This window comes from Pseudophryne corroboree, chromosome 8 (assembly GCF_028390025.1).
Source record: "Pseudophryne corroboree isolate aPseCor3 chromosome 8, aPseCor3.hap2, whole genome shotgun sequence".
NCBI classification, from domain to species: domain Eukaryota; kingdom Metazoa; phylum Chordata; class Amphibia; order Anura; family Myobatrachidae; genus Pseudophryne; species Pseudophryne corroboree.
Window position 1 is genome coordinate 40,288,770 of NC_086451.1, and position 15,349 is coordinate 40,304,118.

Sequence of the window (15,349 nt, forward strand, 5' to 3'; positions counted from 1 at the left end):
GAAGATGTATGAAATTCCTATAGGTATACTCCAATCCATTCACTCACTAGTAAGTATCCTACTGTATGCAGTGTAGGGGCCCATGTTTAGGGGTGTGGCCAGTCTCCAGAGGGGGTGTGGCCATCCACCTCATAGGTCTGCCTAAACATTGGACTAGCTGTCCACATGTCAATCTGCTAAATGCCCCTCCCAAAATGTCTGCCACCATGGAGGAGCGCGTAGTGCTGGGTAGTGCTGGTGGCTGCAGCAGCCTTACACCCTTGGTAACGAGCATGAAAACCCCTTGGCAATGGGCATTACACAACAAGTGCATGAAACCCCTGGCAACAAGCATTACCCCCTGGCAACAATCATTACACACCCAGCGAATTAAATCCCTGGCAACAAGCATTACCCCTTGGCAACAAGCATGAAAACCCTTTGGTAACGAGCATTACACACCCAGCGCATGAAACCCCTGGCAGCAAGCATTACCCCTTGGCAACGAGCATGACACCCAGCGAATGAAATCCCTAGCAATGAGCATGACACCCAGCGCATGAAACCCTTGACAACAAGCATTACCCCCTAGCAACGAGCATGAAAACCCCTGACAATAAGCATGGAACCAAGAGCATGAAACCCCTGGCAACGAGCAGGTTATTTAAAAGTAATTAGAAGCCTTACTGTGGGGCATAATATGAAATGGGCATTGCGGTGTGTGGCATACTGTTTCACGGACATTGTGGTGTGTGGCATAATGTATAACAGGTATTACAGTGTGTGGTATACTGTATCACAGGCATTGCCGTATGTAGTATAATGTCTCAGGCATTGTGGTGTGTGGCATAATGTGTCACAGGCATTACGGTGTGTGGCATAATGTGTCACAGGCATTACGGTGTGTGGTATACTGTATCACGGGCATTGCAGTATGTAGTATGTCTCAGGGGTATTTGCGGTGTGTGGCATAATGTGTAAGGGGCATATGCCCACATGTATATACTGCTGCACCTGTGGATAATGCCACATGTATATACAGCTGCACCTGTGAATAATGCCCACATGTATATACTGCTGCACCTGTGTATAAATGCCCACATGTATATACTGCTGCACCTGTGTATAATTCCCACATGTACTGTATATACTGCTGCACCTGTGTATAATTCCCACATGTATATACCGCTGCACCTGTGTATAATTCCCACATTTACATACCGCTCCACCTGTGTATAACCCCCACATGTATATACTGCTGCACCTGTGTATAATGCCACATGTATATACAGCTGCACCTGTGAATAATGCCCACATGTATATACTGCTGCACCTGTGTATAATGCCCACATGTATATACTGCTGCACCTGTGTATAATGCCCACATGTATATACTGCTGCACCTGTGTATAATGCCCACAAGTAAATACTGTGCTGCACCTGTGTATAACGCCCACATGTATATACTGCTGCACCTATGTATAATGCCCACATGTATGTGTATATATATATATATATATATATATATATATATATATATATATATACTGCTGCACCCGTGTATAATGCCTACATGTATATACTGCTGCACCCGTGTATAAAACCCACATGTATATACTGCTGCACCTGTGTATAATGCCACATGTATATACTGCTGCACATGTGCATAATGCCCACAAGTATATACTGTGCTGCACCTGTGTATAATGCCCACAAGTATATACTGTGCTGCACCTGTGTATATCACCCACATGAATATACTGCTACACCTGTGTATAATGCCCACATCAGTGGCGTAACTAGAAGTTTTTCTCCCGCAAGCCAAAAAATTCTTCGGCGCCCCCCCCAATCCCCCATCTCCCATCCCCCATAATTGGCACTATGGAAGGGACAAACATGTGCGCGCCTTCGGCGCGCGCCTCCAAAAAGGGGTGGTGGCTTCGTTGGAATGGGCGTGGCTTTGCATAAAGGGGCGTGGTATTGCAGGAAAATACTTCCTTATACCCCCAGTTTTGCAACCTGCACGCCCAGACGTTAGCCACCACTGGAAAGAAAAATAATCCTGATTCATGCCCCTTACATTATTTGTCATTTTTCCTCCTTATAGTAATGCCCAGTATACATTATGCCACATACTGCAATGGCCCTTAGACATTATTCCACGCACAATAATGCACATGACACAATATGCACACACCATAATGCCTGTGACACATTATGCCACACACCGTAATGCCTGTGACACATTATGCCACACACCGTAATGCCTGTGACACATTATGCCACACACCGTAATGCCTGTGACACATGACGACAGGAATCGCAATGCCCGTTATACATTATGCTACACACTGCAATGCCCCTGATACATTATAGCACATACAATGTCTGTGACACATTATGCCACGCACCGTAATGCCTGTGACATATTATGCCACACACCGTAATGCCTGTGACACATGACGACAGGAATCGCAATGCCCGTTATACATTATGCTACACACTGCAATGCCCCTGATAGATTATAGCACATACAATGCCTGTGACACATTATGACACACACTGCAATGACCCTGAGACATTATACCACATACCACAATGCCCGTGATATAGTATACAACACACAGTAATGCCCGACACATTATGACACATACCGCAATGTCCGTGATACATTATGCAACACACTGCAATGACCCTGAGACATTATACCACATATCACAATGCCCGTGATATAGTATACCATACACCATAATACCTGTGACACATACCGCAATGCCTGTTATACATTATGCCACACTGCAATGCCCCTGAGACATTATACCACATACCACAATGCACGTGATATAGTATGCCACACACCGTAATGCCTGTGACACATTATGACACACACCGCAATGTCCGGTATACATTATGCCACACACCGTAATGCCCATTACACATTAAGTCCTACAGTAAGGCTTCTAATTACTTTTAAATTACCTGCTCGTTGCCAGGGGTTTCATGCTCTTGGTTCCATGCACGGTGCTAGGGGTTTTCATGCTCAGGGTGTCATGCTCATTGCCAGGTGTTTCATGCACTGGGTGTCATGCTCGTTGCCAGGAGTTTCATGCACTGGGTGTCATGCTCGTTGCTAGGGGGTAGTGCTTGTTGCTAGGGCTGTGCTCCCAGTGCCACATATGTCCCCAGTGCCACATATTCCCCCACGGTGCCAGGTACTCACATGCCCCCAGTGCCAAATATAGCCCCCCCCCCCCCTCCCCCAGTGCCACATATGCCCCCAGTGCCAAATATAGCCCCCCCAGTGCCAGGTACACATGCAGTGCCATATATCCCCCTCAGTACCCCCCCAGTGCCATATAAGCCCCCACACTTCCCCCCCAGTGCCATATATACCCCCTCAGTGCCCCCCCAGTGCCATATATGCCCCCTCAGTGCCCCCTGTGCCATACATGCCCCCTCAGTGCCATACATGCCCCCTCAGTGCCCCCTGTACCATACATGCCCCCTCAGTGCCCCCTGTGCCATACATGCCCCCTCAGTGCCATACATGCCCCCTCAGTGCCATACATGCCCCCTCAGTGCCATACATGCCCCCTCAGTGTCCCCTGTGCCATACATGCCCCCTCAGTGTCCCGTCCCCCCCCTTGCTGCTGTGAAGGAGGGACAAGGAGGGCACAGCGCGCGCCTCTCTCATGTCCCTCCTGCATCTCCGTCTCTCTGGTCTAATAAAGGAAGTGCCGGTTTGTGAGCCAATCAGAGCTCACGAACGGCACTTCCATTATTAGACCAGACGGACGGAGACGCAGGATGGACACTGGAGAGGCGCGCGCGGCGCGCTGTGCCCTCCGTGTCCCGTTACAGCAGGGAGGGAGAGGAGACAGCAGATTGACATGCGGACGCTCGTGGAGGCCACACACACTACTGAGCCTCATTTTGACTTGTTTTAAGGACATTACATCAAAGTTGGATCAGCCTGTAGTGTGTTTTTCCACTTTAATTTTGAGGGTGACTCCAAATCCAGACCTCCATGGGTTAATAAATTTGATTTCCATTGATAATTTTTGTGTGATTTTGTTGTCAGCACATTCAACTATGTAAAGAACAAAGTATTTAATAAGAATATTTCATTCATTCAGATCTAGGATGTGTTATTTTAGTGTTCCCTTCATTTTTTTGAGAGAGATATATATATATATATATATATATATATATATATATATATATATATATATATATATATATATATATACATATACATACATACATACATACATACACACACACACATATATATATATATATATATACATACATACATACATACACACACACACACACACACACACACACACACACACACACACACACACACACACACACAATTTAAAAGAAGAGGCACTCAATCAATAATGATATATGAAAAAAAGTCTTATGATTTTATTTTCACCCAACAACGGGCATTTCAGGTAGAATCACACTGATGGTGGTGGCTCAGCAAAAAATCTTGTGTATAAATTACAACCAATGCAGCACTATAAAGTGCTTTTTGATAAAAAATATATTTGCTTATTGAGAGGACATGAAAAGATCAAACCAGTACGTCCGTCGACCTCGGTCCCATGTGGACCGTTCAAGACCCGCTCTGGATGATGGAGGGTGACTGTAACATGGTGTGCGGGTCTTGAACGGTCCACATGGGACCGAGGTCGACGGACGTACTGGTTTGATCTTTTCATGTCCTCTCAATAAGCAAATATATTTTTTATCAAAAAGCACTTTATAGTGCTGCATTGGTTGTAATTTATACACAAGATTTTTTGCTGAGCCACCACCATCAGTGTGATTCTACCTGAAATGCCCGTTGTTGGGTGAAAATAAAATCATAAGACTTTTTTTCATATATCATTATTGATTGAGTGCCTCTTCTTTTAAATTGTATTTCTACTGGACCTTTAAGGAACAGACTATAGGGAGCACCTGGATTTATTAGTGTTTAAAAGTGTGCAAATGTCTATATACGGCTTTATATATATATATATATATATATATATATAAAAAAACACAATTCTGAAGGCACTAATCGTGTTGTTAGTAAACCGTATATCTACAATAACTACATAGATAATATTGTGAAATATGAAAACAACGTAATAGATACAAATAAAAAATGTTTTGCAATTCCGCACAGGAAAAGGACATATACATAAACATATATTTGCATGGGAAATTGTTCTAGTTGAGTGGGGCAAATTGTTTTGCCGAAAAGTTGTTCAAATGGTGATACAGATATCGAAAAAACACACAGACGCGTTTCGTCCCAAGGATTTCTTCAGGGGTAAGTATCAATAATTATGGAAAACATGATGTACAGAGAAATGTCACTAGAAGTACCGGTTTGGAACAATCTGAAAACATATTGGATTTCCCATATGGGATATCAGTAAAAACATTGATTTAAAATTGAACAGATAATTCTTCCTAAAAATAATATCCTTATAAGGAACTGCTATATATGATAACCAACGATTATGTTGGGCCAAGAAAATGGATAAACGTAAGGAACACTACTGAACTTATACTGGTTCCACTAGATGGTACGGTGGCATTCACTAAGTGAGCAAAAAGGTGATAGGAGCCTGACGTGTATCTGTCAAAGTTCAATAGTAGAATCAAATATATATATTTAATCTGCCTACCTCTTTAGTAGGGGCCCCCCCATAGCCTTAATCCGGCTCTGGCTCTGCCCCCATACCCATCTGAAGCTCTGCCCATATCAATCAGTGCTCCGCCTCCTGGCCTATCCAAAGTTACTGCTTACTTCTCAGGCCATGAATAACGCCATTCCTAAAGGAATTATTGAAGCGATCGCCGGTTGCGGATAGGCGCAGCCTGACACTCCATGCAGCATGCCGTGATGCAACATGCCGCATTGCAGTAAGAGGAGCATGGCTACATCTGTAAGTAAGAGAAGGAAAGGCGCATGAGGGGAGGAGGCCCTGCTCTTTCGAGCTTACCCTGTTGTAATTGTGGCAATTCCATGGTAAGGACAGGGCCGGATTAAGGACCACATGGGTCTGGGTCTTAAAATGATCAAGGGCCTATTGTGGGAAACAGAAGAGGTGTGACCAGTGCTGTGTGGGTGTGACCAGTAATGTGTGGGTGTGACCAGTAGTGTGTGAGTGTGACCAGTACCAGGTGGGCGTGTACATTCCTTACACTATTAGCCTCAATGTCTCCCTAATACGTAAAAGTAGAAACATTGCATCACTTGAGGAAAAAATGAAATCCAATTACTTGTACTTACTGGATGGCTTGTCATCATCACGTTGTCATAATGATGGGCCGTTATTTATGTGTAGGCTGCCACCCTAATTGTTAACCTGGTCCTGGCTATTGTATAGTACACCCCCCCCCCCCCTCTATCAGAGTGCCACTCAACCCTACACCTTGCGTCCTCCATGAAGCAGATAGCGGGGTAGGGTGTGCACAGATAACCAGGGCCCAAAATTGCGTGGGGTCCTCGCGTGTGCTCAAGTCAGCTGGGGAGATGGAACAACATCTCTCATTGGGACAATGGAGGTCATTCCGAGTTGATCGCTCGCTACAGATTTTCGCAGGCAGCGATTATGGTAGAACAGGGCTAATCTGTACATGCGTATGCACCGCAATGCGCAGGCGCGTCATACAAGTACAAAGAGCTTTATGGTTTTGCACAGGTTCTAGCGACGCTTCCAGTCGCACTGGCGGACGCAAGGAGATTGACAGGAAGAAGGCTGACTTTTTTGGGGGAGTGTTTGGAAAAATGCAGGCGTGGACGGGCGTTTGCTGGGCGGGTATCTGACGTCATTACCGGGACCTTCGTTGCAGCAATTATCGCACAGAAGTAGTAACTACAGGGCTGGTCTTGTTCTGTACAAAATGTGTTTGCTGCCGCTCGGCTGCACAGGCGTTCGCACTCTCCTGCAAAGTGAAAATACACTCGCCCGTGGGGGGCGACTATGCGTTTGCACGGCTGCTAAAGGTAGCTAGCGAACGATCAACTCGGAATGAGGGCCCATTTGCTGAGCGGTGTTTGGTTACTCCCCAGAGATTGCCAATGCCCCCCACTCTAGCACCGGGGCCGGCACACCATTAGGCTACAGACAGAAGCACTGAAAAAACAGTAGAAAGTATTTATTAAATATTATTATTTTTTTTACAAATGTGTCAAAGTCAAGACAAGTTCAAGGAGAAGTAATGATGGAAAATGTCCATAAGAATTCTTTATCAATGTTCATCAATATCTTAATGGTTATTTTCCATTAAGAAAAAATATATTTTTAAATAAATAGTACAGAATATCAAGGCTTGGTAAAATTAAAGAACAGTGAAAATTTAATATTTACCTTTAATAAACACTACAACGAGGTGTAAAAATTGAAGGTGACCCGCACCCCAAAACAGGGTTTCAAACGGACTTAAAATACTGCAAATGTGCAATTCTTGGGCACCGTAATGTGTACCATCAAGGTCTCCATTTTTCTCAGTGCACCGTCCCCAGAAAAAGAAATAAAAGGAATCAAGGAACAGCTAGATGGTGACTGCTGGCGCTGATCAGATGTAATCAGGTGCGAAGATTTCTCAAGCTGAAGGTAGTGTTAACGCAAAAAATATAACACAGTTTAGGAAAACATAACAAAAAAATAATAATAATAATAATAATAAAAAAGTTTCAATAATTGAACTTTGTCCTACAGCAGTTTCACAGGAACCAGACATTATTTATTACTCAGTGTTGCTGCAAATAGTAAATTGCTCGGACTGACTTTATGTTGGCCTAGCCTCTCCTATTCAACATGCGTTCATCGAGACTGGCGGCACGAGCAAGCTTCGCAGAAACACTCAGTTACCATTTTACTTATTTGATTGGCTGTACGTTTTCATTGCCTCTCCCATGTGGATTTTATTGGCTGTAAGATATTGTGGCCCCTCCCATGTCATCTCCTGCATTTTTTGTATAACGAAGGTATTTGTTACGTTGGACCATAGTCAAACACACTTATAACAGGACATTGCTGCCATCGGCTACTGCTTTGTTTATGCGAAAAACCCTAGCTGAAAAAGTTTATCAACTGAGTACTGTATAGAATCAAAATGGCTGCCCTGATACCTTATTTCAGCTATTTTAAATATCAACAAGCAAGTGGGGCATTTGTGGCTCGCTGGCTGGTATAATAAGCTGGCAAAAGTGCCTGTGTTAATAGATGCTTACAGAAAACCATACTTTGTCAATTTCGGCCCCATTAACTTCAGTGTCAAGTATTCACAATAATACAAAGGGTAATCACTGGAAACTCTTAGGCCCAAATGTACTAAGCCTTAACAAGAGATAAAGTGGAGACAGATAAAGGCGTCTATTCATGAAGCAGTGAAAAGTGTGGAGAAGTGAGCCAGTGGAGAAGTTGCCCATGGCAGCCAATCAGCATTGAAGTAACATTTATAATTTGCATACTAAACAATTGTACGGAGCAGATGATTGGTTGTCATGGGCAACTTCTCCACACTTTTCACTGCTTCATGAATAGACTCCATAGAGTGATAAATGACCAGCCAATTAGATTCCTAACTGTCATTTTTCAAACACAGCCTGTTACATGGCAGTTAGGAAGATGATTGGCTGGTACTTTATCACTCTTTATCCATCTCCACTCTATCTCTTGTTACTCTATCTCTTGTTAAGGCTTAACACATTTTGGCCTAAGGGCAGTCTAACGAAAGGTCATTCATATAATTTGTAACTGCTCTGCACATCAGGTCTGCTAGTGGAGGCCTGATTTCTAAGGTCTTACACCAGAGCAGAGAGCAGTCCTGGAAAGGAACTATACCGGGATATAGGTTTTGGTTTTTTGACGCATGTTTCCGAAAGCTGAAGTGTCAACAAATTGTCCCTTTGTCCGTACATCATAAATATCAGCAAGAAAATGGTACTCTAGGAGCATTCAGTTTAGTTTCCAAAGGTCTAGTTTATGGAAAATGGTAAGCCTGCCAAATGGAGACCAAGCTCTAAAAATATTTCTTGTTTCTTGAATGGCCCAGCAATGCCCGTTTGTTCCGTATTGCATTATGGTTTTTGGTAACTGCAATAAATCTTCTTCTTTTAAGGAATGCTGGGACCCCGGCATGATTGTCCCACAGATATTCAGGAGAGAGAATTTTCGTTGGCTTGTGATAAAGAAAATACTTGTTCAAATAGCTCTCATCGTGCCAGATGGCTTCAATGTGGTTTTCCCTGTCCATCATCATAGCGTCATGGCAGAAGTTGGTCAGTTTATAGACGTCTTCCACCGTACCACCAAAATATCCTCCTGCATAGTAAAAGTCGCCCTCATCTCTAGGAATGTAAGCTGTAGACTCTGGTCTGCGCTCATAGGTGAAGTGGTCACGAGATGATCCATAGAAGCCAGGATGCAACGTGCCAAACACATCGCTTAAAATCTCCACTCCAACATGGTCACTGAACTCCATGTCTACGTCTACGCACACCAAGTAGTCCACCTCGTTGATAAATCGTCGAAGGGAATGATCTCTGATCATCTCCATGCGCCTCATTGACACTTCCTGCCATCTTTTGTAACTGGGGACTTCCAAGATGAACATGTGTCTGCCCTCACCGAGAGTGATATTGGGAATGTCACCAACGCGGTCCGTAAATATGTAATAGTTGACTTTATGTCCTACCATTAAGAACTTTTCAGCGGTGTTAATAAAAGTCTGGACAAAGACCGTATACCTGAAAAACAAGCAGATGCTATTTAATATTGACTATTTCGTCATAACTGTCGCAAGCAAGTTTAGGTAATATTACCCAGTGGTTCTAAAACTTTCTTAAATCTCAGTAACCCAGTGTATGGCCAAAAGTTCATTACTGAGAAATTCAGGAAAAATATTAAATGAAGCAAATTGTGCTAACCCGTCATCCTCTGGTTCAGTTATGTGGTGGTCGCTCTTCTGTTGGTGCACATGTTATAATTGGCAGCCACCAGTTTTGGTTTTGCCTATCATATTGATCATTATTGGCTGTAAGATATTGTGGCCCCTCCCATGTCATCTCCTGCATTATTTGTGTAATGCTGGTATTTGTTACGTTGGACCATAGTCAAACACACTTATTTTATTTGGTCCTGGACCACCAACCCGTGGCACTCCTGCAAGTGCCCCGCAGTGCACAGTTTTGGAACCACTGTAATAACGGATGTATTCATTTTGTTTCAAATAAAGGTTATTTTTAAATAAGATTTTTTCTAAAGTATGTTTACTGTAAAGAAAGATTTAGAGTAAAGTATGTTTGCTCTAAAGGAAGATCAATTGGACTTTTTGCTGTATCACTTATCTCTTAATCCATCAGAATCCAGGCCTCAATGCATATTTACAAACACCATGTGAGTTACCTCCTTCAGTGTTCCGTACACCATGTTTTTTCCACAATACCCCGAGATAAATCTGGAAGCACCCAACTGTTAGCCTACTGAGCTCTAAGGGACCAGGTGCTTATTAAAGTTGAAGAGATTGTGAAGATGTTCTTTGTACTGAATCTTATCTCCCAACATATGTTGCCCTAACTTGAAGGTGAATATGTTAATGGTAAATTTGTGAAACCTCTGGTGAAAGGGGAAAAATCATCTATACTACTGTAATTAAAAATTAATGGGTGTATTTACTAAGCCAATCAGTTCCTAACTGCCCTGTTACAGACTAAGGGGTGTATTCAATACATGTCAGATCCATTCCGACATGCATTTGTCGGAATGGATCCGACAAGAGCTAGTCAATGGACGGGCAAATCAGACTGTCGTATTTGGCCGTACCCGGGGTCCTGTCCTGCTGCTGCTGTCAGCGGCTTCCGGGTGCGCTGACAGCGGCGGTGGGAGGAGCAGGCCGGCGGCGGGCTGCTGGAGAGCAGGCCGGCGGCGGGGGGAGCTGGACGGCAGCGGCCGGCGGAGGGAGCAGAGAGCGGTGGCCGGCGTGCGGAACTGGACGGCGGCGGGAGCTGCCAGTGGCGGCAGGCGGAGGTGATGTCTGCGGCGGGGGGAGGTGCTACAGGGAGAGAGGTGCCTGGCCGGGGGACGGCCGTCAAGGTACCTGACAGCCCCGCTCCCCGTAGCCCGCCGCACCGCTCCCCGTCTCCTCACCTCAATCTGACTTGTTTTTAAGTCGGATTGAGTTTGTTGGAAGGGGGCCAAAACCTGTCGGATTTGGCCCCATTTCCAACAGAAGCACGCGGATCAGCGGCTATTCCGCCGATCCATGTGTTTTCCGACAAGTCGGGAATTCCCAACTTGTCGGAAAAAAACTGCACATTTTGAATAGGTCGGAACCTCTTCCGACCGAAATCTGTCGGAAGCTGCCGTCTTTCTGACAAGACGGCAGCTTCTGACAGCTATTGAATACACCCCTCGGTTTGAAAAATGACAGGAGTTGGTTGGCTGGTACTTTATCTCTCTCCACTTTATCTCCTTCCAAGCCTTTAGTAAACAGACCCCCAAATAACCTATCAAACCAGACATTTTGTATTGTTAGGTGGTTCTAAAGCATGTGAATGAGACACCCAACCTCATCACAAACCCTCCAACAGAATTCAGTTGCAGAAGGTCAGATATTATGGGTTTTGTCTGACATCAGGTACAAGGTCGGATACACTCATGGAAAAAAAGTGGTCAAAACTCAGAAAACTGCTGTATTCGGAAATGTACTGTTCTGCTGTTACTGTTCTGGTACATTACCGTGCACTAGCAGTATTTACTATATACAGTATATATTTATAAAAAGGGCCAAACCATGCAGTATGGGCCCCTACCACTGCATTTCTCCGGTGGCCCTTCATACCCCAGTCCGACACTGAGAAGGACTCTCGGGTGATAAAACCGCAAGTCATTAAATTGCAAAGGACAGCTCTTACTGGAAGAGCTGTCCTTTGTGTAAATAGGTGCAACTCTTCATGCATATTGCATTAAGAAACACCACTATGCATGCGGTAAGTGGTGCGATGTACCACATTCAAAATGCAACGCCTGATACATCCAGCCCATAATCTGTGTATAAGCTTAACCAGCATGTCAGAATGGTTCATATATTTGGACATTTTAAAAACATCTTGAACATTTTTTCCCCCAATCAGCCATACATGGAAATTTGTAAGTTTGACTTCCATTTGGATCAATATTTTCTAATCGTCAGCAGGAGAGAAGAAACCTTTATACCAAGAAGTTAGACTTCCCCTGGCATTATGTGACTGATGTGTGGCAGTGATGAATGGGTGAGGGTGTTTTAAGGAAGGGGACGTCTTATCCTGAGCTTGGACTCAATGACATTGGGCTGCTCTAAATACAGTAGCCACAAATTAGAGACTGCAGAGGTCATGATTGAGGAGAGATGGGGAATAAGGTCCAGTCAGGTGAGCTCCAGGGAACAAATGAGGAGTCAGTCAAACGAGCTGGAGAACCAAAGGATATTAAATTGCGAATCGGGTCTTGATTTGTGGTGTCACACAGGGACGAAGCTCAAAAGGAGCAAGGCCTCGCAGCACATTATCGTTCTGTGACTCAGATTTAAACACTTGTCGAACGCCTGCTTCAGATCCAGACGCAATAGGTGCATTGGTAGCTATTGGTCAGGCTCCGACAGCAGTGTGCGGGTTGCCGCAACATGATTGCAGACTGCAGCCATTTCAGGGAGGAGATGAGCATGTCGCCCCTGTTTTTTGGGAGCACCGGGAGCCAATGACTGCATCTTCTGATGCAGATATACTGGCCTCAGCAGCAGAGAAGTGGCGGCCATTCTGGAAAACCTTAGGACACCGATGACTGATGCCGCGACCAATGGTCGTGATGGTGATCCATTGCTGCATTTTCGGATATAAGCATTGGATCTGAGATGCTTTGCAGTGAGTGGCTCTTTTTACAAGACACCACCTGTGGCATTAGCACAATTTTGCACAACGGCCGCACTTTCAGTGCACCCACCTCTGAATTAGCCAAGAATTTCCCTGAAATGCCAGAGACAATAGCAGGCACCAAACGGGTCTCCTAACTTGGGAAAAAGGAGATGGTTTTGGATTTTTATGTGAAAATACCGTTACACTTGTGTCTGGCCACATATCTGTATACTTTAGATGTAGGAATGTTCTAATGATCTGATTGGCTGTAGCTTGGTGTAGCCCTATGCATGTTCTAATCTACTCCAGGCATGTCCAAACGGCGGACCTCCAGCTGTTGTGAAACTACATATCCCAGCATGCCCTGACACAGTTTTGCTGTCAGAGAATGCTAAAGCTGTGTCAGGGCATGCTGGGATGTGTAATTTCACAACAGCTGGAGGGCAGCAGTTTGGACATGCCGGCTCTACTCCTTTACCAACTGGTTCAAACCATGTGACCCTGCACATTTATCAGGTACAGGTTGTGTAATCCTGTGAAGAGTTAAATATTCTGATTGGTTATGAGCTGGTTTAGCATTGAGAACATTCTTAATACTTCACCATGGTTAGATAGATAAAGGTTTCTTTCTAGTTCCACCATCATCAGTGTCCTAGAGCTTCTCACCAAACAACTTCATCTTGGTCAATTTTTCATGTGATACAGACATCATTAGCTATTATCCCTACGCATTCTCGTTTGGAGTTTAGTCTGGAGATTATTACACAACATAATGATGCAGAACATTTCATAACTTACTTTTTAATAGCAAACACAGTGAGGCCAATGCGGACATTTTTCAGATGGAATTGCGCATTCAGGATGTCAATATTAAAGCTGCCATCCCATACAATTGGAGCAAACCAAGGTGTCATCATCGAGACGTCAGATCTCCTTAAAGAAACAAAAATATTCATTTGATTAGTTTATACATGGAAATTAGAGCAATCAAGTTAATGGCATAAAATACAAAAATAAAATAATAGGTCACTAAAGTATGCTGCAACTGCACAGGGCATACCTGCCTACTTTTGGGAAAGAAAACCATTGTGAAAGCAACTCCTAAGATACATACAGGGCTGTTAAAATTCAAGTATCCCTACTTAGAGCATTATGGAACAAGTTCAAAGGCTTATAATAGAGACCAATTAATACCCCTTTTCCACTAGCTCAAAAAACACGGGTAAATGCACGGGGGCGCGCATTTACCCGTGTTTTTGGCAAGTGGAAAAGGGTCAACCCGGATCAAGTGACCCGTGAATCCTACCTGGCTATTTACCTGGGTAGGACACGGGAATGATCCGGGTAGGGTTCTAGTGTAAACGGGAGCCGTGTCGATGCGACACGGCTCCCGTTTACACTGTATGGAAGGGCGGCGCTGGGAGATCATGTGATCTCCCTGCGCCGCCCCTGCCACGTCACTAGAAGCGTCACCAACCCGGCATATGCCGGGTTGTGACTGCTGATGGGAAAGGGGACGAGCACGGGTCGCAGCAGGGGGCAGCTCCCGTGTCAGGCTCCCGGCTGCGACCCGTGATCGTAAGTGGAAAAGGGGTATTAGACTGCAGGTACCTCAGGAGGATGCCTAGCCATTTGTTGAAAAAAAAGTTTCACATTTTGTCACCAAGTAGGCTGTTGCAATACAAATCACTTGAATAGCATCACTGTTCAATGTGTCCTCCGTTATGATCAACAACAGTTTCCATTCAAAGAGCAGCATGTATAGCAGTCTTTCTAATCGGACAACTGGTTTTCCAAAAACAATTCACAACCAAAGGTCATATGGGGTGAAGTCCAGTAATTGGGGTGACCAAGATGTTTGAAAATAGGCAATTAGCCGCTACACCACCCTTTCTGATGTCAATCACTCCAATTGTCACACTCCAACTCCCTGTTATCAGGCCCTACAACTGATACTGTACATTCTCCTTTCCTGCTACCAGATGCATAATCAGTCACTCTCCTACTCCATGGTGTCAGATACCTCCCCTGTCACACTCCCCACTTTGATCTCCGAAAGTGCATGAAAGTATTTTTATTATGCACCACAAATGTGAAATTACTTTTTTAAAAGTTATTATTATTACTGCTATCTTGCTGACTTGTGATATAAAGCAGACATAGGGGTATATTCAATTAGCAGTGATAACGAACTTTTCACGTGAAAAGTCCGGTTTTCGGGTGAAAAAACGGACTTTTCACGTGAAACGCAATTACAGCCTATTCAATTTTCCGTGAAAACTTATCGGTGATCATTTTTTCACTAATTTCACTTCACCTTCTCTGAAGCAGGTGAAAAGTTGGGAAAAGTCACTATTTTAAGGTAAAAATGTTTGGATATGGTACAGAACTCCTGGGACACCCCCCTTAATGACTAATTAGGCACGTTGAAGTTTTTAATTATTTTTAATTGGCCAATAA

General features: G+C 44.1%; 1 protein-coding gene across 2 annotated transcripts in view; it reads right to left on the reverse strand.

Annotated features, from left to right (window-relative positions):
• Positions 1-7,058: 7,058 nt before the first annotated feature.
• LOC134948351 (histo-blood group ABO system transferase-like) overlaps positions 7,059-15,349 on the reverse strand; it is a 97,068-nt gene continuing 88,777 nt past the window's right edge. Inside the window, exons 7-8 of one of the 2 annotated variants that reach the window (XM_063936278.1) lie at positions 13,688-13,822; positions 7,059-9,748 (exon numbers count right to left, since the gene is read on the reverse strand). In XM_063936278.1, coding sequence (XP_063792348.1) covers positions 9,022-9,748; positions 13,688-13,822 — 862 coding nt within the window. In that variant the 3' untranslated portion in view covers positions 7,059-9,021. The remainder of the gene's footprint in view (positions 9,749-13,687; positions 13,823-15,349) is intronic. The other variant, XM_063936277.1, reaches the window with a different exon arrangement.